The 26,602-nt window shown below is 38.8% G+C and overlaps 4 protein-coding genes across 5 annotated transcripts; 2 read left to right on the forward strand and 2 right to left on the reverse strand.

Moving 5' to 3' along the window:
• Positions 1-94: 94 nt before the first annotated feature.
• cln5 (CLN5 intracellular trafficking protein) lies at positions 95-4,577 on the reverse strand. Its single transcript, XM_020652603.3, has 4 exons — positions 4,392-4,577; positions 3,070-3,244; positions 2,091-2,316; positions 95-1,382 (listed from the first exon to the last, which is right to left on the reverse strand). Exons 1-4 carry the CDS (start codon positions 4,487-4,489, stop codon positions 895-897), a joined length of 987 nt encoding a protein of 328 aa, XP_020508259.2. The 5' UTR covers positions 4,490-4,577; the 3' UTR covers positions 95-894.
• A 1,322-nt stretch (positions 4,578-5,899) lies between these two features.
• Positions 5,900-9,498, forward strand: zgc:162944 (uncharacterized protein LOC569993 homolog). Its single transcript, XM_020652602.3, has 4 exons — positions 5,900-6,145; positions 7,330-7,501; positions 7,771-7,969; positions 9,023-9,498. Exons 1-4 carry the CDS (start codon positions 5,951-5,953, stop codon positions 9,216-9,218), a joined length of 762 nt encoding a protein of 253 aa, XP_020508258.1. The 5' UTR covers positions 5,900-5,950; the 3' UTR covers positions 9,219-9,498.
• Position 9,499: 1 nt separating this feature from the next.
• Positions 9,500-14,372, reverse strand: acod1 (aconitate decarboxylase 1). 2 transcript variants are annotated; one of them, XM_020652618.3, is made up of 5 exons: positions 13,673-14,372; positions 13,351-13,512; positions 12,124-12,213; positions 11,818-12,017; positions 9,500-10,592 (listed from the first exon to the last, which is right to left on the reverse strand). In XM_020652618.3, the coding sequence occupies exons 1-5, from the start codon at positions 13,682-13,684 to the stop codon at positions 9,632-9,634; spliced, it is 1,425 nt and encodes a 474-aa protein (XP_020508274.2). In that variant the 5' UTR covers positions 13,685-14,372; the 3' UTR covers positions 9,500-9,631. The 2 variants fall into 2 exon arrangements, with proteins under 2 accessions (XP_020508274.2, XP_065818409.1); XM_065962337.1 differs by having other exon boundaries at positions 13,351-14,372.
• Positions 14,373-16,169: 1,797 nt separating this feature from the next.
• Positions 16,170-18,588, forward strand: kctd12.1 (potassium channel tetramerisation domain containing 12.1). Its single transcript, XM_020652599.3, has one exon. It carries the CDS (start codon positions 16,607-16,609, stop codon positions 17,477-17,479), a length of 873 nt encoding a protein of 290 aa, XP_020508255.1. The 5' UTR covers positions 16,170-16,606; the 3' UTR covers positions 17,480-18,588.
• The last annotated feature ends 8,014 nt before the right edge of the window (positions 18,589-26,602 follow it).

The following is a 26,602-nucleotide window of genomic DNA, read 5'->3' on the forward strand; positions in this document are numbered from 1 at the left end:
AAAGGGTTTTCATTTCTAAAATTTGGAATTCAAGTTTTAAAAAAGAAATGTGGATAAATACCACTAAAGTATTCACTGCTTGTTAATCAGCATATTCTGCAATAAGTCTTTATTAAACATTACACATTTCAGATGGGTTAAATGTGCTCAAAACTTTGAATAGTCACACCTCGAAGCAGATCTAGAATTATTAAGCAAATGATCATTTTTGCCTTTCAATCATTTACTATTCAACCATTCATTGAAAACTCCCCTGATAAATAAGAAAGGCCACAGACAGATCTCAAGTGATGAGGTTCTGTCAAATGTCTCAAGAGCCGAAGGTTAATTTTGAATTAACACAACTATTTTTTTAACTGATAAATAAGCAACAACTCCAAACATTCACTACTAAATATTTTTTTAAATATTACATTTTTAATGACAATATCTTTGGCTTTCAGACAATCAGAGCAGAAAAAAATAAACAAACAAAATGTATTCATGAGGGATGCACTGATCCAATACTTCAGATAAATTTTACAGGTCTGACTGTCTCAAAAACTTGGATCTGGTTTTAGAGAGGGGGGGAGGGGGGGGGGGGGTTGAGCTATTTAATTATTTATAATGTCTAAGCTTGTTACACCAAAGAGGTCTAACTCTACTTGAAATAACTGTTCATTTATTACAAAAATATAGATTTTTGTTGAGTGAGTAAAGCAGTGTTTAAGTAAAAACCTGATCTAATTCACAGAGGAGGATCAACAGCTTGTTAGTTGAACTCTGGTTGAAGCTGTTGCTCAGACAACTAGTATCAGATTTAGAGGTCAGACCTGTGCATCAATTAAAACAATGAATCAAAACAAATTAATACCTGCTGCATTTTATGAAAACATTATAGTACAAGTTGTGTTGCTAAGGCAAAGGCACCTCTTCATATGTAATCTTCACATAAGGAAACTTCATCGGCAGCTGCCAGTACTCAAAGTTGTAGTACAGGTAAAAGCTCTTGTCCAAAACGATCTTTTCATAAGCCTCCAACAAGCTGATGGTGAAGTCTGTAAACGACTGGTGTGGTCTGAACGTGTGGTAAAACGTGCGGATGTCCACGGCCAGATTCTTCAGAGCAGGCTGTCCGAATATGGCGCTGTCGTTGCCCAGGTACTTGGGCTCTCCGCTGTACAGGTAGATCTTCGTGTAGTTCGTTTGCGATCTACTGGATAGCTTTGCTCCCAGGTCGGTTAGCTTCCTGAACGTGCGGTGGACGAACTGAGAGCAGTCGTAGGACTCAAACCACACTGTGGCGTTAGGACCGGGGTCGGAGCGGACCGTCCACGTCTCGTAGTAGATCCCCGTCCGGTTGTCGTCCTGGACCCACTGGGCCATGGCGTTGAACTGGTTCCCTGTGGAGAGAACAAAAAATAGATTTGAAAACAGGACGGTCCGAGATCCTAAGCCTCCTTCCCATGTCAGATGGATGAAGGATGTCATGATGAAACGCACCATGAGAGGGAACAGGCGGAGGTCAGTAGAATGTACTTTTCATTCATGGTCTATTTCTCTGCTATTAAATCAGTATGATGCATAGCACTCTTTGTGATTATGTGATTTAATAGGGGCAGCTGTACGGCCTTGGTTATATGTGTTTGCTGGATGTATGAAGATAAATGTATACATGTATGTTATGTTATCATGTGGTTATTAGCATTCTATACAGTTGTGGACAGTGGTAGCCTGTTGGGGTGGGACTGAGGGTGGTTTTGGGTGGCAGGATAGACTGGGAGAATGGGTGAGGGAGACAAGAGGGTTTGGGGAGTGATGGGCGGCTTTTCTATTTTGTATTTTGTAAATCACAGTGATACGTGCTGTTCAAGTTGAAAACCCAATAAAAAATAGAAACTCCTATATTTGTGTAAACTCTAAATAAAAAATAAAAAGGACAGTCAAAAGAGGGAGAAAAAGTGAGTTTGAACAAGTCACATTACTGTCTTCTTGAGTAAGTGAGTGCAAAGAAGCAGGGGTGGGGAGAAAGCCAAAAAGAAAGCCAACAGATCTACTCATACTGCTTTTATATTTTCTGTTGATATTCGATCCCACATTCAAAGTCGAACCTGTGATTTCGGCTATTTTCTCCAAGGTGCCGTTTTGTGACCAGTGTAAGTCATCGATGCCGTCGTAGAAGCAGGCGGCGCCTTGGTTGCACCAGAAAGGCGGGTACACCTCGGGTCTGACGTGAGGGAAGGTGCAGTTGCCGAGCTGGAACAACTCGTACCACTCCATGGTGAAGTTGGCCCCCGTCTCTGAACTGCTGAACCCGATGGCATCGTGCATGATGTGCTGTGAACCGAGCAGAAACATCATAATGTCTCTCTTGTTCTAGAAATAGAGGAACGGTGTGCAGCTGTGTTTTCATGAATGAAGTAGTGAGTTGCATTTCCATGGCAACAGCCCCGCACCTGTCTGTGCCAGATGTAAACTGTTATATCATCTTAAGTCACACTGCAGTATCTACTTCTCCATTCCAGATTATTTATGAGTTACACAAAGAACATGTGTGCTACTCATGGATTATTTTTATCCCTTTGAGATCACATACGGTTTGAACATTATATCCATATATATTTATACACAGTAGTAGTTTAGCTTCTGATAATTTCCAGCTGTTGTCCCTAGTGGAGTCTTAAAGTAAAAAGTAGAGCCCGACCAATCAATCGGACGATATTAGAATATAAATAACACTGACAAAGCAAATTTAATCTGTTATAGAGTTTCATGAACACAGGAGAAACATTTTTTTAAAAATTGTAATTTATTTTTAAAAATTCCTTATGTAATGAATCAGTTGTCAATGTTATTTAAAACTATTAAAAAAAATAAAAAACTACTAAGAAATTGAAAACAGTACCAATTAATTTAATCAAAATAGCCAATAAAATGTTCAATTATACAACAAGTTTTAAGCAAAAGGTTTTGAAAAAATTCTTAAATTTTTAAACCACAAAAACCTGCTCATTTAGAGTTCAGTCCATTCATCACATTAAATTATATATATAAGAAATATACAGATAACAAGGGAATTCATCTACTTACAAATTTCCCCATCAAACCTCCGTACTTGAATTCCCAAACTGGAGTTTGCAGTCGATAAACTGAGATGACGTCGCTGTCCTTCATGTCGGGAATCCGCCCGTCTCGGTCTCCAGTGGGACAGAACGGGTAGAGCGCCTCACAGTAGGAGTCTGCATCAGGCCGATGATCAAACCGCCTGATGGTGACAAGAGAAACTCACTTTGTGCCACTGTGAACACTTTTACTTAAGAGTCATTGGGAAACGCATTCAGGTCAAATCTGACCGTCTTTACTACAATGACAACTTTAAGCATTCCTAATAAGGCTTTAAAATAAAAGATGAAAACATAATTGATCCATATCATTTTATAATCAAGGGTAAGACTTAAACAAATGTTATTAATGTGAATTTCAATTGATGATAACATTATTCAGAATGTTAATATCAGACTGATCTGTCTATTATCATACCTACAGAACCTGTTACTGCTACTACACGTCCTTTTATCATTATTACTGACTTTACAGCTAGAAACCCATCTCACTTATTGTCGTTGTTGTTGCTCTGTTTGTCTCTATCCTTCTCTCTCCCTCTGTCCCCTTTAAAACCCAACACAGTTTCAGCAGACAGCTGTAATCGTGAGTCTGGTTCTGCCACTGTAACTTTGCTAAATGTTGCTCAGTGCTCAGGATGGATTCATGTTGAGTCTTTGAAGATAACAGAGGAAGGTTTTGAACCTACTCTTTTGCAAAGTGTCTTCAGATAACAGCTGACTGATTGAGTTGATTTGATTGATCCAGGGGAACGAGAATAAAGTTGGACGAGTAGAGAATTGAAATACCCAAGTTAAGCAGAAGTGTTAAAACACTTCTCAAAGCCAAAACTTGTCCTCTCACAAATATCTAAACTGAGAGTTGAAATATACTCATAGAGCAAGCTGCTTCATAATTCAAAGTTTGTGAATGTGAAACCATAAGAACTGGTTTCACATCATTTAAAAAGGTTTATCTTTATGTACTGCTCGAGTCTTACAGCACTCTTATTGGAAATTCACATTATGTCGGATAAACAGCTGAGGGAGGATGAAACATGAACATTTGGCTGGTTTGAAGAAAAATGAAAAAAATAAAATAATAAACAAACAAACTGATTTTTTTTTTTTAAGGTGAAATGAGTCAGAAACTTTATTCCCTGCAGGTTTTTTTCTGGACAGATAGGATAGGCCTACTCTATTTTTTCTAGCTGTCACATGACTCAACTTTACTGAGCAGACATCCCATGAAGAGATGAATCTTCACTGCTGTCTTCATACCTGTCTTATTCACACCTGTCTTATTCATACCTGTAAGGAACGGGCCACCGTCCATTACTCCTGATCTGAGCACCGACATGGAGCAGCAGCAGGAGGAGGAAACACACGACAAACTCCGCGTGTTTCATGTTGTACGAGTCAGAAAAAGCAGAAGTTATGATGCAGATAGCTTTCCCATGATGCTTCCCCTCTTAACTCACTTCCTTATCTAGGTCACATGGTTTTGTTTAGGCGATACCAAGTCACGTGACGGGAAGACCCGCGCTCTTTATGAGGAAGTAAAAACCGGACTGTAGTTTAGAAAATAAGATTTGTTTAATAGTTTAATGTACAACTACAAGTAATTTGAAAAGTACTTAGAGGGAAATATAAATTCAAGATTTGAGGAGAAAATACTAAACTAAACTATACAGAAATTACGAAACCCCTGAAGCATAATATTAATTTACATGATTGTTTATTTTTACTTTTTGGGACTTCAGGGGTTCCGTACAAATTTAACATTGAATAAATATAAAATAAAAATATAAACTTAATCCAATTATTACGACGGAGGATTAGGGCCACGTTAAAACTTTATTTATTTTTAAATTTCGAGATTATTCTTGTAAATTTACGAGATTAAACTCGTTAATTTACGACTTTAATCTCAAAATGTATTTATTAATTTATTTTTTAACTTGGCCCTCTGTCGTAAATTATAATTCTTACTTTGTGGGATATTATTTTTTCATGCATTTTTACTGCCTATCAAACCAATTCATGTATTTTTGCTTTATCCTAAAACATTTCAATTAATTAATTTATTCTAAATGTATTGTGCTCATTGACTGAGACCAATCATCTATCGCTTTTAAGTCTCTTTAACAGTCGAAACAATAAGAATAATTGCATGAAAAACACTGAGTGAGACTATAGTGGAAATGTGCAAAGAGTTAAGCAGTTTGGAATCTTGTTTTTGATACCTGAGCTTCACGTTTTCAGTATTGTGTGCGTAGTTCCATTTCTTGTGTGTATAAAATGGGGAAACAGTGTAATTTGTATGGAAGCCCATTTACGCCAGTTAAAAAATCAAAATGAAAACTTGGCTTTGTTGAGAATTTTTTTTTTTTTTTTTTTTGAAATTATGAGATAATAAAGTCATAATTATGACATTCAAGGATGCATCGCGGTCACATTGAAGACTACGTTCAAGGAATGTACATACAGGCCCCTGGAGCAGGAGTCACAGAATAAACCACTTGATCAAGGGACACAATAAACAAAGAGACAATTTTGATCTTTATCTCATAATTTTGACTTTTTATCTCATAATTTCGGTCAAAAAAAAATCTCAACAAAGCCAAATTTTTATTTATTTATTTTTTTAACTGGCAGAAATGGGCTTCCATAAATTTGCGACACCAGCCTATACAGTAGGTTTTTTTTTTTTGTATTTTCAGGAATGACAGCTGTTCCTAAAGAGGGAAGCATCAGTGCTCGGGTTTATACACTGGAGGTCACTAAAACACTGAGCAACCTGAATTCAATCCGCACTTTGGAGCAGAGAAGAAGACGTGAAGAGGCGTCTTCTCCGCTGACAGTCCGCCATGCTCACTCTGCTGCACCACTGTGGTCGCAACTTGCTGACATTGAAGACAGTTCAGTCGGTGAATCAAAGTTACTACACCACACAGATGGCCAAACGCGTGGCAGTGGTTTTGGCGGGCTGCGGAGTTTATGATGGCAGCGAGATCCACGAGGCCTCAGCTGTTCTGGTGCACCTGAGCAGAGGAGGAGCAAGTGTGAGTTAGTTCAGCTCTGATCTCATGCTGTGTGTGTTGTGTAGTTCAGTGTGATGTTTGGGACTGTTGCACTCTGTAAACTCATTACATGGTGTTTCCATTTTTTCTCTGTTAATTGGATGATTGCTGCACTGTTGTTTTATTTGTTATGCTTTTAATTGGATTTTATTGTTGTGTATTTGACTGTTGGGATTTTTTCTTTCTTTTTCTGTAAAGCACTTTGTGACGTTGGTTTTGATAAGTGCTTTATAAATAAACTTTATTATAATGTTATTATATATATGAGCTCCTAACTTGGCCTTGATAATAAAGCTACTGCTTATTGTTACACTCGTTTTCGTTTTGTATTTGCAATCTTAGACACATGCTGCAGGCCAGTGGCGATCACTGGTCATTGGAGGTTCAGGGCAACCAAGGGGAACCAACCATAGACTGTAAATATTAGAGAACCAACATGCAGAAAGTCATGACTCATTTACAGTAAAACTGTTCCGAACCCTCCTAATGATTTAAATTCTCACAGTAGGGAACTATCAAAAGGTTATTGTGGTGTTTTCATTAAGCTGCGCCCTTTTCTTTTCCATATTCTTGGGGTGTTTACAACTAAGTAGATACAAATCATAAGGTAACATCAACCAGGAGCTGTGAAAAGGTTTTTATAATTCTATAATATTGTGAGACATCAACCAGATAATTTCTCTTTTTAAAGATCCCTTGAGGACACTTGTGTCAGTTTTGGCGCCCCCTGTGGACAAAGCGGGACGATTCACATATTTGCTGTTCTTGTCCTGTAAAGGTGTTTTATGACATAAAACTCATCCCTCTTTAATTTTCTCATCTGACACCGATAGTGTTTACAGGTTTATAATATACCTTTATAGAAATAATCAATCTTTTCTCTGTGGTCTTCTTGTTAATGTCAGTCTGTTACATTACCATTTCAAAACTCCTCCACAGGATTTTTAATCATTTACAAGCATGCAAATGTCTTTTTTTTCTATTAGACAGGGCTGCTGGCCCTAGAGTTTAATCAGATAGATCCGATCTGTGCACAAACTGTTGAACTGGGATGCTCAAGTTTCAAAATAGACACTAGAAAACACATCAGTTAAGAAACACTTATTATTTGTAGCTGTCCCTTTTTAATTCTGTAAAAACGAGTCTGTGCTCTTTCTCTGCTGCAGGTAAACATGTTTGCTCCCAACATCGATCAGATGCATGTTGTAAATCACCTGAAAGGAGAACCGTCTGAGGAGAAGAGAAACGTGTTGGTGGAGAGCGCCAGATTGGCCCGTGGAAACATCCAAGACCTGTCTAAGCTCAGTGTCAAAGAACATGATGCTATTATATTCCCAGGTTTGGTTACAACAACATATCATTTGTTACACTTGTAGTTACATTATTTTGAATAACAAAAGGCCGGCTTTTCTTTGTGGTGTAATATTGGGTCCATTCTAATGAAGAACCCTTTGGAACAAAATGTGTGGCTGCTCTTTAATAATTATTGCAGTTCTACTGAAGAGTAAAAAACTTTACTCCACCATCTGCATGTCTTCTCAGTGAAATATTCCTTTTTCCTTTTGATTATAGTATAAATGAATCTCATTCCTCCTTGTGTGTCGTAGGTGGTTTTGGTGCAGCAAAGAATCTGTGCACATGGGCTGTGCAGGGGAAGGACTGCTCTGTAAATGACGAGGTTAAGGCCACACTGCAGGCGTTCCACAGCGAGGGTAAACCCATCGGCCTCTGCTGCATCTCCCCTGTTCTGGCCGCCAAGGTGTTTCCCGGCTGTGAGGTCACCGTCGGTATCGAGAAGGATGACAAGTGAGTCTAACAGAGCCGAGCACAACGACTCTGACTTCAGGGGAACGGCACAGATTTGACTCATTTATGTTTCCCAACAGGCTTTGTGCTGCAATACTGCATGTCACTGTTTTTACACCATACCTTACTTACAATTGTTTTCAAAGGACTCATTTTTTCTTTGTAATATGAGTTAATTTCTGACATTCAATATCAGCTTGCTTTGTTTATTTTATTGTGCATTAAGTGTATTTATAATTATGATGGAGTATTAGGGCCACGTCAAAGAAAAAAAAAAATCTAAAATTTCAAGATTAAACTTGTAAATTTACAAGAATAAATTCATACATTTAGGAGATTCATTTTATTTTAGTCTACATCAGAAGAGCAGCCGCCTGTTTGAAAAAGGACAAATGTGGAGAAGTTATACTTTAGTAAAGGTTTCACAAATATAGGAAATAGGCTACTTCCTTGTGTAGTCTCTAAAATAAACAGTTTGACATAAATATCCAAATTAGTTGTGTTGGGGCTTTACTTTTGCAGAAATGAAACTAGACTACTCATGCTTTTGGCACATCGTCATCATCATAAAAATTCAGGACCCTGAAAAGATACTAAAGAACGAAAACAAAATGAAGAAAGAACCACACTGACTTGGAGGAAATGGTGTCTTTTGTGGCAAAGGAAAAGGCTTTAAGGGCTCTCCTGTCATAATTATGTGCACAACCTAATTTAAAGTGATTTACAAATATACTCTAATACATTTATTATATTAATCTCGTAAATGTATGACTTCATTCTCATAAATTTACAAGTTTCATCTTTACACATTGTTTTCTTGAAGATGGCCCTAATATTCCGTCTTACATAATTATTTTGTAGTTTGCCTTAAAATGATGTCACCTTTTCATTTTGGGTTTTTTTAATTCAGAATTTCACAACTAACCCTATGAGCATGCTACATTTCATTTCCCTACATACAGTATATTAACTATAAGGACTGTATGACAGATTCACTCTTGAATCCTTCTGCAGCAGCTGAACATTGTACGATGCTTCTTTCTTTTCTCTCAGGTACCCTGACACCACTGGCACAGCAGAGGCCATCAACCAGCTGGGCTGCAAACATGTTAGTAAGAGTGTCGGCGAGAGCCACGTGGACCAGAAGAACAAACTGGTCACCACCTCCGCCTACATGTGCAACGCTCCCATACACGAGATCTTTGATGGAATCGGGGCGATGGTTAAGGACGTGCTGAAACTAGCTTGAATGTAGCAATACTCGCTTTTGGGGAAAATATCAGAGGCTTTTATTTTAGATATTTTTTTGTCTGATATATTGACTTCCTGATTTAAAGCACTAAAAAAAATACATGTTAGTAGTAATGTGGGCTACATGGTCTGTGTTACTTTACTTTGCAAAACTCTGTTTTACTGACTGGATTGTAAACTAATACAGAGCATCAAAATGTCAAACTGAAGAATGACATTCAGAATATGAGAAGCAGCTTGTACAAAAAATTCAATAAAAAAAAACATTTATTTTAAAAGTTCTGTTTATTTTGAATTTTTACTTTGTGGAAAAAAAGAGTACAGAATATTTACATTGTGTTTCTTTTGCATACTACTGCTAGGAAAAATGTACACCACATTGCTTCAGTAGCTTCATCAGATACAGTACATTTAAAAGCTCCTTGTCCTGTATAATTGCTTGTGTTGACTGCTTGTCATTCTCAGATATGAACTCAGGATCGAACTTTCTCTCACTCGCTCGATGTTTCCGATCACATCGTTCACTCCCTCCACTCCCTCTGTGCACAACACAGAGGAAGCGTTCACACTGAACTTCTCCACCAGGTCCCTCTGACTCAGAGGCTTCCTCCAGTGGCCATAAAAGGTATCACACCTGGCCCCATATCTCTGGCCCTGATCTGTTTCAATCTTAACCTCGCAGTACATCTTGTCAAAGCTTGGCTTGTTGTCTTCAGGGGTCTCCACCTCCACTTTGGAGAGGAGCTCTTTCAGGGCAGGCCTGTTGATCTGATCTTCGTCGAAAGAAGACACTGTCACTTTGTTATCCAGCAGAGCGGAGCCGCAGTTGAACTGAAACGAGTGCCTGGCTTGGTGCTCTGATGTGGGTGAGGGGCAGTCGACGTATTTGGATGGAGGCACTCGAAGTGTGACTCGCCTGATTTTTCTGAGGTCAAAGTTTCCGTCTGTGTTTTCAAGTTTTGCACGTGCTGCCAATGCGGCATCCACAACCCAGTGCATCCCCAGATGAGCCGGGATGCGCTTGAAGGCAACATCCTGTTTTTCAAGCCTCCATTTAAAGTCCCCAGAAGCAGAATGTGGCATCACTGAAGGACTGTAGTCCTTGTAATACACCCCAAATCCGCAGTTCTTATCCAGGATGGCAGGGTTCCCCTCCAGTCCCAGCCGGGCCAGCTGAGCGGCCTCCAGGCCTCTTCGAGCAGCGTTTCCTATGTGCAGGGGTTTGGTTTGTGTGGCGGCGTTGGCCAAAGGAGCCCCAGCAGAGGAGGCTGCGATGGCCAGAGCATGAGCACACTGAGCGGGGGACAGAGCCAGGAGCTTAGCTGAGGCTGCAGCACTGCCCATCACACCGACGACACTGGGAGGATGGAATCTGAGTGAAGAAAGATAAATAAAGGATTAGGAAACACTCGAGTAAAATAACTGATTAAGTTTCTATTACAATGAAAATTAACAAGCTGATTCCAAGAAAGTTAATTGGTTATATTAGTTTCAGCAACTTGGATTTGAGGGTTTAACCCAAACTTGAACTTTTTTTTTTTGTTTAAGATATTGTCAAATGAAATGGTTGAATTTAAGACTGCTTAAAGCACAACCAAACAATATAAAAATGTCACCTTTAGTTTAGGAACAAAACAAAGCACAGATGAAGAATAGAAGAGTGGGAGCAATTAAACCAAAGTTGCAAGAAGACACTGAAGACGGTACAGCTGGTATACTTTCATACATTTGCAGCGTTCAGGTACTGAACCTTAATAAGGCGATATGTATAATATATACATTAATCAAAACCTTTCCTTATTCTCAAAAGGACATTGAGGTTTCCCTCATTTTCAATGCTGTCTAGGTTACAATCTCATTTAAAAACAAGCGAGAAACACAACACATACAATAAAATAGAAATAGAAGAGAAATCAATTAAAACACTCAAATCAAAGTGGCTACAAATCAAATTCCTGAACTCTACAAGAGAGGGAAGAACTCCAATCTTTACAGTTTGATGGAATGATTCCATGAGTTTGTGGCATCAAAAGAAAATGCAGATTCACCGAGTTCAGTGAAAGCTCAAGGGACAAGCTAATCAGTATAAATGAGTGCAAGGTAGTAGTTAATGTGTGGAAGTGGTTTGTACTCTTGAGATATTATAACATGACTTTTCTTTATGTTATTTTCTGACATTTTATTGACCATTCGATTAGTTAGGAAAGTAATTAAGAGTCTGACACTTCACTACAAGACAGTTAAAACTGTATTATGTTTTCCTTCAGTTTTCTTCTTGAATATTTTTACAGTTGGAAACACTTTTTACTGAAAAAATAGTTTATGAAAGCTGTTGACAGTGAGGTGTGTAAAATGGGACACTGTTAAATAATATATGTTTTTAAATGTCATCTTTCAACACTGAGAAGCACTAACTGATATCAATTTACCTTAAAAGCCTCACATAAAACTACTCAAATGCATGGCCACTAGAGGTCAGTGTTGTACTCTTTGACACTTTGGCTGATTAGTCCCTGAATCCAGTGAACAGAGGCAAAGCACTGGAAAGAAGGTCAGCACATTTTGTTGGTTAAGGACTTGTAGCATCAATTACTCACCTTTCAGGGATGTTGTAGGCCTCTGTAGAGAATCTCATAAGTCTGCCCTGGACCTCGATGCCCACATTAAAGGCCAGCAGCAGGTCCAGACCAGAGGGCTGGCTCGGCAGCGTCTCTGCCAGGGCGAGCAGGGCTGGTAACACAGCTCCTGAGGGATGAGTAGCAGGGTGCCAAGTGTCATCAAAATCCATGGAGTGAACCTGGTGGAATGAGTCAGACAAAAAGATAATCAGAGGTGAAAAAATAGAGGCCATATCAGGTTAATGTTTTCGACTTATTATAATGCGGTTACTTGACTGAGCTTACCGCGATGCCATTAACAAATGCAGCATAATGAGGAGGAAGAGAGATCTCCGATGCACCCCAAACACTGCTCCTCTCGTCAGATGAGAAAGACTGCCAATCATAAATATAAATGTAAATATTAAAAGATTGACTTCAGAGATAAGGGGTAGGATTCCCAGTTGTCAACCTTAAAGGGCAATGCAAAAATAGCAGATAAAAAAAGATTATATCAGCTGATTGTCAAGAAGAAGACCAGAAGAAAATAAGCAGCCCACTGTATGGCTTCATACTAATTAAACATTTTATAAACTGTCAAAGAAATATGACAATCCTTGGTTTGGTATTTTAGTTTCAACACAAACAATCTCAAACAGATCTGTAGGAAGATGACAAACGGACACAAAAAAATGGTTTAAGTAAATCCTATAGGAGTGAGCCTGATGTAACAGACATGTGATAGCATCAGAACTTCCTCTTAAGAAAACAGCCTGTATTAGAAAACATAGAGGAGATACAGAAAATCCCAGGATATTTGTGAAATTCACATAGTTACATATTTGGGAAATGCCAGAATGGGAAGATGAATGCAGGGAACATAACACCTCATTTCATCCCAGGAGGACATCCAGTGGATCTTCAGAAACACTATACTCTGTGTGTACTTCCTCATACATATATATGTATTTGTGAAGGATTAGGATATGCTGCTATATCCTGCTTTAAAGTTACCTTCATTAATGAATTCATCATTATTATAAAAAGTCTATATCTATAAAGACTAAAACTATTTCATTATTCTTCTGATTACTTGCTTGCTCTCAGAATGACTGATACATACTCAGTCTAACATAAAAAAGGGTAAAAAAAGGTTCTTTATCCTTTATTATGCAGGTACTGATACTTCACAAATAAACACAGAGAACGTGTTTGTTGTCTTGTCATATTGTTGTTTTGTTGAAATGAATTGTATATTTTTTCCTCTTTAAATCAGATTATAACACTTTTTTCATATTAACAATATTGTTTGTGCCAAACCTGCTGCCATTCAAACAAACTGAATTCAACTTAAACATCATGTTTAGTAGCCTATATTAAAAAAAATATGGCTGATAGTCTTTGTTGGTATAAAGTTTATAAGAACATCCTAATTAAATCTTCCTTGTTAGTTGTTAACTTTTGTTTGTATTTTGTTTTGATCAGAAATATTTTCTTAGTTATCAGAAACCGGGTGAAACAGGTGAAACGCACCTGGCTGTACTTGAGAGCCTTGTTGAACACAGCTGTCCTGGTTCCTAGCAACCCGACACCCAAAGTGTCCAGCATCATCCTTTTGCTCCGGTTAATCACCACATCTGTCAGATGAGAGGTGCCGAGTGAATGGACAGCAGCTCCAAAGCTCTCAGTGATTCCCTGCAGAGGTGAAACGCAGCTCATCAGAAACAATCTCCTCGGACAAGAGGTCTCTTTTTGATTATGTAAAAAGACTGAGACATTGTGCAGCAAAGTAGCGTTTTAGGAAAAAGTTATTAAAGATAGGCTCATTGCCAAGTATGAAAAAAAAAAACAATACCTTGCGCAGCATTGTTAAAGCTCAGCAACGTCTCCAAGTGACAAGACATCCCTGTGCAGATGCATTTTTATAGGTAACACCAAAGTCAGGAGGCTGTTCCACGAAATACACCAAATTTCCAAAGTTGCACAAAAAAAACCTTCTGATGAGAAGTAAACACTTTCAGTATGACTGGACATCACCTTTGATTCATTGTTCCTGAGTTTGCTGACACAGGCAAATCTACTTTTGCTTTCGTTTTGAGCTATAAAAAAGAAGAAAAACGTAAACAAAAATAAAAAAATCCTATTTTACCTGTCTTTGGGTCATGAACTTATTGATGAAGTTTCTTTTGTAAATCACAAACTTTGAAATAATAAGAATCTGATGACAAATGTGGTTCAGATATTTTGAATATAATACACTGGTTTCCTGTCACTTACAGGTTGTCTTTCAGTAACCTTGGGAATTTTGGAAATGTTGGCTCTCTTCAGTGTGGAGTTTTGAAAGATTAAAGACACAACTCAATCACTCACTGACAGTCACATGACAAAGGGAAGCTCCTATCTCTCCTTCTCTCTCTTTGTACATTCCCATCATGTGACTGCAGCTCGCTCTCATAGGTTCTTCTAGATTTGTTGGTGCAGTCATGATAATATTTTCAAACTCATCTTGACCTCAGCTTAAACAAAAAATGTAAGATCATATTTCTTTAGCAGCTCTTTTTGGAAAAGACAAATCTGGACCTATTATAGCTTGTATATGAACACAAGAGGAGCAACTATGTTACTATGTGGTTACAATGTTTTTTTTAAATTATTGAGCCCAAGATTAATTTCCCTTAGGGGACAATAAAGTGTATCATATAGTATCGTATCGTATTGTTATCTTTTGGAGGTTTGTCACTTAAAATGTGAAATTTTTTTAATGTTGCACTTGATCAGTGAAAAGGAAAATGAATGTACTTTGTATATCGTGGTATAGATCATTATTAAAGTACAGGAACATAAGATTAAAGCATTTTTCTAATGTAAAAAGTCAAATCAGATCGATATTTTGGCAGGCCGATATAAGCCTCTCACAAGTATTGGCAAATATTTTTCAAATTAGTACTGATGTGAAGCATTTTTTCCCCCCGTAATATACAGTATATCAAACTGGAAACACTGCATCTGATGATTTGTCTGATGCCATGTTTGACTTTATCATTTCACTACCGTCAGCTCTGTCTGCAGCACATTCAGCAGAGTATCACATGCTGACAGTGTTTAATCATGTCAAACTTAAATCAAGTTGTAACTTTAAGAACTCAGCCTTCTTTGTATCTTGATCTTCATAGTCCAATTAGAAAACAACTTTTTTTAAACCAGCAACAATTTTATTTTATTTCATCAGACATCATATCAGTAACTGGTATTGTTATCGGCCTCAAACATTCCATATCTGCCAGGAGTTATATCTTAACTCATCTCAGTTTTTCAAATGAAAATAAAAATGTATGTTTTGTCTCTTTTAAGTTTTATTTGTGGACTAAAAGCGGTCCATATATGGTTTAGCATTACATTTAGGGGTTAAGATTAAGATTTTGTTGAATAAAAGAAAGTAAAGAATTAGGTTTTGGGTAACACATAAAGCAGTCTTGTAACTTATTTGCAGTCATCGTCTCTTGTTTTCCTCTGTAGATGTCTGGTTATAGAGATTAGACACTTAGCGGTCATGGTTTATCTTTAGTAAGTCTTCAGGCAGTGAACATCATGCAGTGTCTTCCTTCCTCGGTGATAAAATGAAGTTTGGGTGTTTCTGCTCTTGTACATCTGACTCTGTCCCAATTTGAGTTTCAAACCTAGAGAGGGATCGTTTTTGACGGACTCACTTCTTCAAAGGGCCGTTTAAGGGTTAAAGTTCTGTGTGTGTATTTGTCCATGCATATAGAGAGTGTGTATGTGTGTGTGTGTGTGTGTGTGTGTGTGTGTGTGTGTGACCGCTAGATGGCTGCATTTCCATCCCAGTTGCAATGGGTGTCCCTCTTTTCCATATTTTCCCATCAATTTCTTGATTTCAAGGCTTTTCTTACTCCATCCAACTGTGTGGTTCCTGGTTTTGAGAGTTCCTGTGGGAAGTCTGGAAAAATCTGAACATCATTTATTTCATGACTAATAAACATCGGCTAGAAGTTATGTGATAGAAGGATCGAAGTTATGTGACCAGTTATTTCTTGCGGTACTTCCTTTAGGACACAAACTATTGGTGCTGCAAGAACAAAAGATTTGCAGCTGTGCCCCAGAGACTCAGAAGATATCAGCAGCAGCAACTTGAAATGTTTGAGGGTTAAAGTTCTGTGTGTGTGTGTGTGTGTGTATTTGTCCATGCATATAGAGTGTATGTGTGTGTGTGTGTGTGTGTGTGTGTGTGTGTGTGTGACTGCTAGATGGCTGCATTTCCATCCCAGTTGCAATGGGTGTCACTCTTTTCCATATTTTCCCATCAATTTCTTGATTTCAAGGCTTTTCTTACTCCATCCAACTGTGTGGTTCTGGTTTTGAGAGTTCCTGTGGGAAGTCTGGAAAAATCTCAACATCATTTATTTCATGAATTAAATAAACATCGGATAGAAGGCTACAATTATATGTGTGCCAAACTCAGAAGGGAAAAACAAATGACACATTATCGAATGTGCTTGCTTCTCTCTCTCTCTCTCTCTCTCTCTCTCACACTCATGCCTACGCAAACACTCACTTAAAAGAAAAGATGAGAGAGACAGAGAGTGAGAGAAAGAACTGCACATGCACTCACACAGGGGGACACAGTCATGTTATAGTTAAATGTTAATTTAACAGTCAAACCCCCCTCTCAAGCACGTGGTTGAGCCAAAGGCTTCATAAACAAGCCCGCTGCCACCGAGTCGCTCATTCAGTGTTTCCACTGATCCCACATCAGTGCAGCGGCTCAGAGAACATGGCACTGGCTGACACAGAGCTCGGAGGGTCCAACTGCGGAGACTCGGGCTCTCCATTCTCAGAGATCATCGAGCTGAATGTTGGCGGACAGGTTTATGTCACCAGGCACAAAACTCTCATCGCGGTCCAGGACTCTCTGCTGTGGAACATGTTTAGTAAGAAGTCCCCAAAGGAGTTGGCGAGAGACAGCAAAGGGCGCTTCTTCTTGGACAGAGACGGCTTCTTGTTCCGCTACATCCTAGATTACCTCCGGGACCTGAACCTGGTGCTGCCGGACTATTTCCCCGAGAAAAGTCGTCTGCAGAGGGAGGCTGACTTTTTCCAGCTGCGGGACCTCGCCAAACGGCTAAGCCCACGCATGATTAAGGACAATTCAATGAGCGAGGAAATCAGCCAGAGCGACACGGAGGACGGCGCGCAGCAGTGCGGCTCCTCCGGCGCCATGGAGACTTTACGCACCATGACGGTCAGCTCCAGCGGGACCATGCGCTCCCCGTCTTTGGACTCCAGAAAGTCGGGTTACATCACGATAGGATACCGCGGCTCGTACACCATCGGCAGGGACATCCAAACCGACGCCAAGTTCAGGAGAGTGGCGCGCATCACGGTGTGCGGGAAGACGGCTCTGGCCAAAGAAGTGTTTGGAGACACGCTGAATGAGAGCAGAGACCCGGACAGGCCTCCAGAGAGATACACATCCCGGTATTATCTCAAGTATAATTTTCTAGAGCAGGCGTTTGACAAGCTGACAGAGGCGGGATTTCACATGGTGGCCTGCAGCTCCACAGGCACCTGCGCGTACACCAGCAATGATCCAAACGAGGACAAAATATGGACAAGCTACACTGAATACGTCTTCTGCCGGGAATAACTGTTAACATGTCGTGTTGATATACATTTCATAATATAGAGGGGGCAGGTGTTGCATTTGCTGTGTTGAATGGTAACGTTTCTCAGAGCGAGTGGCTTCAATATGTTGCTCCATTATTCTAAGAATAGCTGAATGCCAGTAGGCTATTATACAATCTGTGATTTAACACGCAGTGCCCCTATAGATTCCAAATCAGTCAGACAGTTTTTTCAAGTCATGATCATTCAATTTGATGTTCAAATTGAGAGGTAGGGCTGCAACTGTTATTGTCTCATCAATTATTCAAGTATAGCTATGAAAAGTCAAATATTTGTGAAAATTTTCACATCAGAATTTCAAAACTCAAAGTTGCTTCATTTGTCCAGCAAATAGTCCCAAACCCCAAACATTTCATTTACATTCAGATTGCAAAGAAAATATGATTTAAGAATCTTCAAAAAACAGCAAATGTTTGACATTTTTGAGTGAAAAATGAAATTATTAATGGATAATCAAAAAGTTGCAGTTAATCCACTCATGTTTAGATGTACTGTGGTACTGTGTATGCCGGTTAATGCACCTCTCCAACGTGTAACCAAAAGCCCCCCCCCCCCCAAAAAAAAAGAAATCAACTTATTTCAGGTAAATGAATGATGCTAGCAGAGTGTAATGTTACTGGAAGCTCTCAACAGTCAACAATCAGTATTTTTTTTTAATCAATATTATGTTTTTATGTTAGTTATCAGAACATCTCTGCAAAAGTTGCAGCTCCAGTTACCAGTGTAGTTTTGGGTCGACACACACCCATCCAAAGTGAGCACCAACAAAATGCCACCATCTCCATCTCATAGAGATGCATGTCAATGTTTCCGTCATTTCTGACTCAGTGCTGTGTGAAGTGATCGCCATCCAAGAACTGATGAGCAGCGATTAGTATTCAGTGTCATTGTAACTTCTAGGCTTGCTTTGGTCACCAGTTTTGTACTCTCTAATAATAGGCTCTTCTATCAGCAGTTCTATCACTGCCATGACTGTAAGTGTCCGTGCTTGCTTGGTAGAGTTGTTTGTGTTAAATCTGTTCAGATGAAATAAAATCTTATACTTGGGTTATTCTCAGCCCACTTTGCCAATCTACCTATCTTCTTTATAACATCTGCACGACATAAAAAAACAAAAACAGAGACATTCATCGCCCTCCAACCTTTTAAACTTTGCTCAGTGGAGAATCAAAGGAGTCAGCCTCAAAGAGAGATGCCCTACCCAGGAACCGCAGCCCGTCATGGCACTGAGCCTGCAAGCCCAACAAAATCTGTCACACTGTTTTAACCCAGAAGGAGGTACAAACGCAAGAGGCAAAACCCTGACCATGAACTTCCCTTGGCTCTGACTTTGCAAAAACCTTCCGAAAAGACTGCAACATTCAAGGCTTTGCATTTATTTTTATCTCTAACTTCTCCCCGTCATTAAACCACACCAGGAGAAAAACATTCTCACCCAAATATAGTTTGCATGTAGATACTGCGTGAGGATCCGTTTTGTCACACAAATTCAGCAGCTTGCAAGTCGCATGGATGCAAATAGTGCAGCTGTGCACACATGATGTCATTATCATTTCAAGTGTAAATAATGAAAGGGTCCAGCAGCTGCACACCAATAGGCGGGTCCGGTCTGCCAGGGATGCTGGGTGAATGGATCAGAGTTGATTGGTGCACCTCTGCATGTAAAAGAAACTTCTGTGGAACCAAACCTGGATTATTAGTTTCACTCAAACAGAAATGAAAAAAAAAAGATTAACATTCAAGGTCATAGGTTGGTTTAGGCCATCCTCTGCTACTAACCAGGGACATCCTCAAAGAGAGAAAATCTAGTTTCACATGAAAAATGAATCAGTCTGGTTCAATTTGGCCATTAGAAGTTTGGAAATGTTCAGCTTGGTTGGGAACAAAAAAGTTAATTTGGAAAATGATCTAACTTAGTATCATTTGAAAACACAAACAAATGAAAAAGGTTGCTGTTACCAATTATATATATATACAAGAATTCTTCACTGAAGACAAGTCTAAAACATAAAAATCATACGTGTAAAAAACAAGTTCAGTGATGGAAGACTTCCATTTAAAGGCTTCATATGCGATTTTTTGATCCAGCAGATGTTGCCCTTGAGCACCAGCATGAAACCAAAACAAGCATGCTAATGCTAGCGATCTTTATTATGCTGGTATCTTCACACTGCATGTAAATTTACCTGAAATGAGCGTGATCTAGAAACACAGTTAAGCAGTGAGTACAGTATGTTATTCTTCTTTTCTCTAGTCCCTCGATTAAACAACTTTTATACACGAGGGGAGGAGTCAGCCGGCCGTCCCGGCGATGTAAACAAAGTGAAGATAGGACTCTGAAAACTCTGAAAACATCACAGACAGTGGGACTCGGGTGTTACACCCATTGTAGACAGTCATGACTCACAGAGTTATTTTCAGAGGATATACTTGATTTCTATTATATTTAAGTGTGAAAAATCACATATAAAGACTTTAACTATCTCTCCTCTAGGATCCTTGTTTTCTGCATGCGGGCTCCCTGTCACAAATTCATGCCTTCTGGGCTCTTTGACATCAACTGAGCCACTCTGAATTGAATTTGTAACACCACAGTCCAAATGTGTAAAATATTTTAGTCATTAGCCTCACCTCCAAAAACTTGATCTGCATAATGACGGGGCATGGCTTAGTTGAATGACAGTTGGGCACGTTGTAGTTAATAATGTAGTGAAAAGGAGCCTCAAGTCCCACACTTACTTACTGTTCCTCTTTTCCTAGATTTATAGAAAGTCCAGCGGGGCAGCATTTCCAATATTGTGACCGCCATCATTGGACTCCTTTTGCCTCTTCAGAATCCGATGGGTGACATCACTGGGATCACGTCTATGTTTTATACACTCTATGAACAAAGCCATCCTTATGACTATGTACGTTAACTGTACTGCACAGAATCCAGGTAGAACAAGAGACGTCAGCAGCATTAACTAAGATTATTGTAAGCCAGGATAACGTCACACCTGTGAATTTAATCATTCTTTATACACGGGAATGTGCATATATATCAAGCTGACCTTTTGTTAATAATACACGCAAGCACAAACATCAGGGGCAAAAGCTAAATGTCTTGTAAATTATATCCAATAATACCGTTTTTTAAATTGATTTTTCTTTTTGTGTTAAAATAAATTATACATGTACTTAGAGTCATATCTGAATAGAGGTCATGTCCAAATCTCGCATGGTCCCATTCTTGTCTAACTTTGATAGTTTTCAAATTCAAAAACAGAGAAACACTCCGGGGCGGTGATAATTACTCTGTTGTTATCTGTACCAGCTTTCACTGTAGCACAAACGGGAAACATCACAGTTCAGTCAGCAATCCGTCATGGCAGTCAGCCTCCAACAATCACTGACTCACGCCTACGTTTACACACACACACAGAACAGTGTGATCAGAGAGCTTCCACATTACTTACACTCTCTGCTGTGGGAGGGGAACCCACTCGAACATGTGTGGCAAACGCTGTCATTCATTGCTGAACTAATGGCTCAAGCTGTTGCAACACACGCAGCTGCATATCCCATTGTGATCCAAAAAACATTTAGATATATTTGCAAGTCAGTTCAGAGCCAGTAGGATTTTATATCTCCCCGGGGATGCATATTATCTGCAGTTTTTAATTAAATGATAAGAAATCACAAATGTGGAACAATTTGGATGGAAGACACTTTGTTTTTTACTTCACTCACATGATCTAATATGAATCGGTAACACTTTGTATTAAGGTGCTTGTAATAAGCATTAATAACAGGTAAGTCACTTATAAGACCTTATTAGATTCTTATTTACACAAATAAGACTATATAAGTGTTAATATGGGCATAATTAACGCATTTATTATGTCTTATAAGACACTTATAGGCTCTTATTAGAAATGTACTGACACTTTATATACCGTCATAAACATTAATAAGATGTTTATTAACATTAATAAGACTTCATGAGTGTTAATTAAACTATAAATTAACTTCCACTCAAACAGTTTGTGAAAAAAAAAAAATGCTACGACAAATACAAGTATTATCTTTAACGTTAACAACATTATGATAACATTTGATGTGTCATAGCTACCAACATCAAATTCAGAGAAAAAGCATGGTTGTTTTTAACCCATGTTACTGTAAATAAAGTGTTGAAGGTGGACAAACATCAGAAGGCTAGGACTCCTGGAGCCCAAGGTCTGAATACAAGTCAAGAGATGCACACAGGAATACAAATATTGCAGGTCAAGATTACAATATACAATTTACCAATGCAATTAACAACTTAATAAAGTGTGCACATGAAATAAAACAAACATTTGAAGTGTCTAGGCCCAGTCTTTTTCGTCGGGGCTCTATCCAGGTGTGTGTTTCTGTTTAATCTGTGCTCTATGAAGTAGCAAAGGAAGTTCTTCCTTAGAAGAAACAGTCTTCTTAATCCCACTTGAGGTCTTGAAGGTTGGGCTCACTATCCAGTTAGCTGCTTACAGTTCTGTGGTGGATGCTCTTGTTGGTGGATGGTCTTCTGGATGAGCCTAAAATCTGCCTTTTACCAAAACCTGACCTACAGACAGGTCACACCACCCCTATAAAGATAAACATGCACTTCAGCATCAACACAGGCTTCATCTCAATTTAAGCACTTTGCATTTAACACCAATTATTAAAATAACATCTGTTTTTATTCACAATTTTCCATTAGCTCTGTATACTACAAAAAAAAGTGTCTGTTTTCATGAACTGCTCCTCCTTGCTCCCTCTATGCTCTGAGTCCGTCAGCTGCACTCTGTTGAGCCCACACTGTTAGACCCCACGTGGGCCAAGTCTGCTCTGATTGGTCTGCCGATCCGCTCTGTCGTTATTGGTCAGTTGCTCAGCACGCTTCTCGGAAATTTCAACATGAGCTGCAGGGCTTGCCACAACGAGCCAATGGGCTTAGATCAGTGATCTCACACTGACAATGACGCCACACTGACACATTTTATTCGAGGGGGGCTAGAACTGAGCGTTACATGCAGCTAATGCTACAGCTAACAGGAGGAGGTAGGAGAAGCTGCGTTTCCGCAGACTTTGAATTTTTGCACATAGATGTGCCTAAACATGCACAGGACACTTGGAAAACACACTAAAGGGCATATAAAACCAGAAAAAGCACAATATGGGACCTTTAAAGCTAAATACACAACTGTAATTAATGATGTGATTTGATATTAAATAAAGACTTAAGTGATGAGTGGTGATTAAGAGAAGAGCTTCTCACCCACTTTGTCACAATGTTATGTCAAGTTTTCTATGTGCTGATTCAGCTGACTGTAAACTCCCCTAAGTGTTACCACAGGGCTAGGGTTGCAGGAAGCGAGAAACCCTGAGGTCTTACTGGGCGCTGCCTTATTTTGTGTCTGTGCTCAGTTCACTCACAGAGTGAAGGATTATGGGGGATCTGCCGGCTAAAAATGTTGTTTCTCAGAGAGTATTACAAACAATTTACATCTATATCTATTTTTTCTGTCTTTTGTAAATCTACAGACACTGAGGACGGCATAACAAAGCATATGAACGTCAGCATCCTCCTGGTGATAGAAGATGAGGTCGTCCTGGAGCATCAGATCAAGCAGCATTAATTCATTTAACTCAATATTTTAGATGGATTCAACTTTTGATAAAGTATTTTAACTTTGGATTTCAAGTCAAAAGAAACTGAAAGAGCATTTTGCCTCAACTAGATAACGAGATAATTTCACAGGAACTGAGTTGTGTCCAAAAGTTTTGTGAACTTAAAGATTTAAGTACAACTGACTTGATGTCAAGTTTATTTGACTATGGAACATTTTATTTCTTTGGAATAATCACAAATTTATCTCAACTTATCTTTTTTAAGTTCAGGTAACTTAACATTTTAAGGCAACCCAGACACTAACTTTTTTAAGTCATAACTAGTTTTTTTTTTTTTTTACAGTGCTGTTTTATCTTTCCCAGTCCTTGTGATTAAAATCTGTAGATCACCTTCATCCTGCTGTGAACTTCTCATGCTGCAGAAAATGAAGTGTTCTACATTTCAACTGATTGTGTTTGAAGATGCACTCCAAGGTCTGTCCTTTTGTATTTTTGGTGTCCTCCTGTCAGCCCAAGAAAAGGGAATGTTTTACTCACTGCATTTGTTAACTGTGCTTCAAATTGTTGGAATGGCCCTTTTTAAGGATGGACTGCAGATTATATTTAGAAGTGTTTCCGCTGGAGTGGAGAACAGCAAATGTTAAACAAAAAGTCAAACTTGCCTTATATACAAATTATAGTCTTATTTGTGTTAATAAGAATCTAATAAGGTCTTATAAGTGACTTATTAATGCTTATTACAAGCACCTTAATATAAAGTGTTACCTATGAATCTTAATGTTGAAATATTGCTTAATTAAGGCTGCACATAGGCTGTCTTTTCGTTGTATAGTTACAGATCTTTAATGTTTAATTATTTTAAGGCAAAAGGCAACAGTATCTGACTTTGTGTATAACATTCTGGAGGTTCATTTCCATATTTTTTTGTGACAAGCTGTTTGATGAAGAAGGAAAAATCAGGAAAAAAAACAAACAAAGAATAACAATTCTTGATTCTTATTGTCATTGTGAGCATGAACAAAGGAGGATTTCAAGACACTGAATGGCAGATAAACATACTTCCTAAAATTCCCACGCTCGCCGTGTTACCTTTTTAGTAAAATGGAAATATAATAAATGTGCTGTCAGGTGTTTCACTGCGAGTGATGATGGGGATAACGAGGAACAAAAGAAAGGAAGCTGTGAGACAAATTGAATCACGGTCTGCAGAAAAATAGGAAGATGGAGAGATAAGCTTATCTCTCCCGTTTGTAATATTAGTTCTCCCGTCTCTGTGCGCGCATGCTCCATGTGGAGCTCCCAGCCATGAACCTCAGGACATCAGGACTGTTTGAATTGCACGCGTGGGTCCAGGATGCGTTTCAACTTCCTGGAGTTATTTTAGATCAAAGTCTGAATCATTAGCACATCACAACAGTAACTCCAGACCAAAGGCTTCATTATTCTAATTAAATTCTGAGTCAAAAATACATTTTAAACTTGACTTCCTCGCAACAGGGGATATGCATCAGTCAGTGTTCATCGGAGGACAGATCCCGCTGTTAAGTGAAAGTGTAATATTATGTTTCAAGGCTTGTGATCTCAGGAGCAACCCATCAGTGAGCACGATTTTAAAGAACTTATCAAACATCTACTTTTAGTTTGAACCACAATATGCTTCTACAGTAAAATCTGCAGCATGCCGCGAATGCTCGACATCTTATTAGAAAACCGGAACGACATACAGAAGTATTTTATAGTTAAAAATGTTAACCAGCATGCTGTCTTTAAGGGATGTTCATCAGTTTTTAGACTCATCTCTCTATTGTCTCTGTGAAGTTAATAGTATGAAAAAACATTTCAAGTTGCTGCTGCTGATATCTTCTGAGTCTCTGGGGCACAACTGCAAATCTTTTGTTCTTGCAGCACCAATAGTTTGTGTCCTAAAGGAAGTACAGCGAGAAATAACTGGTCACATAACTCCAGCTTTAGTTAAACAACACAGACAACCCCAGAGTAAGACAGTAGGCAGAGATGGAAAATAAAAGTTTTTTTCTTAAGTCAACAGAAAAAAGAACACTAAAGATGAAAACAAGAGGTTGGTACAGAGTTTGTGTTTTGTGTTCATGATATCTGGAACACAGGGGCAAAAAGAGAGAGTAAAGAAGCAGCTCATGTAGCCAGTGTGGTAAACATGGTTGCAGTTGAAACAAAAATGTGTCCTGCTGAATATTAAAGGAACATTATGGAGGAATTCGGTCTGGTGTGCTTTGGTGCCCCCGAAGGTCTCTGAGTGCAACTACACTGTCGTATAACATCATTGACACAGCAAGCTCTACGTCTGACTTGTAGCCTAAAGTTTCGCAAATCTCTCACCAACATGTAAAAGCCTGTCCAATATTTGATGTAGTCCATCATCCATCACTGACCGCTTAGCTTCAGCCTCTGTATAACACAGTATGGAGACGAGCTAACTGGCTAACTTGTTTCTGGCTGAAGGATGTTGTGTGAACTAGTGTTGTAAGGTCATAAGAACTTCTCTCCTGCTGCCAAAGTTATAGGTTGACTGGGGCGCTCTGTGGAAATGGGATGGATGCCGATCTCCCTGTTAGTTATCTCACTATTTCATAGACTTTTAGACCAATTTAACGTGATGTCACTGTTCTACAACAGTCAACAACATATCTGACAGTGCGTTGCAAGCCTCTAATGTGCTGTGCTCCTATTTTAGACCCTTTTCATTTCACACTTCTGACATCAAATGCCGTCATATGTGATCATCAGCATGCGCACTAATGCAACGTGTCCCGATCACCTGCGCTCAGACGCTGCTCCATTTCTATTCACGAGGCCTTTAAGCCACCCACCTTTTCATCCCCCTGAGTTCTTTAGAAAATTACAGTCATCAAGTCGAAAATGCTCTTTCCACTTGTATGAAAGCAGCTTTTTGTGCCGGGGCCACTCATCTGACATGGAGGAGACATTTTCTCTGACTTCAAGGGTTTATTGCATATCAGATGTCCTTTTAAACAGAAAATAATGCTGATTACTTTGATGTTTATTTCATTTTCAGTATGATACCTGAACTGTATAGGGACTCTCTTTTAAGAAATGTATTCCCTATTCCTATTTCCAATGTATTATTTATAAAAGACATGCTGTACAGAGAGCCTTTCCTGATTTTACTTGAATCTGAGTTGGTATTGTTCTGTCATGTTTGTGGAAAAACAAGGGAAACATGAGGATAGGAAATGAAAAAATAAAACAGGAAACACTAAAGGAGTTCTAAACACTGACATTAACAAAATATAAAAACTAAACAAGAACAAATCCTGACCTTTTATCGAAATATATTTCAATTTCAAATATTTATAATTCTGTCTGAACCATAGTAATCAATTTTCTTTTAATAACCTGATCATTTTCTTAACTATGTTGCTACATTATTTCCTTAGTAAAGCACTTTTGT

This window comes from Labrus bergylta, chromosome 13 (assembly GCF_963930695.1).
Source record: "Labrus bergylta chromosome 13, fLabBer1.1, whole genome shotgun sequence".
Lineage (NCBI taxonomy): Eukaryota > Metazoa > Chordata > Actinopteri > Labriformes > Labridae > Labrus > Labrus bergylta.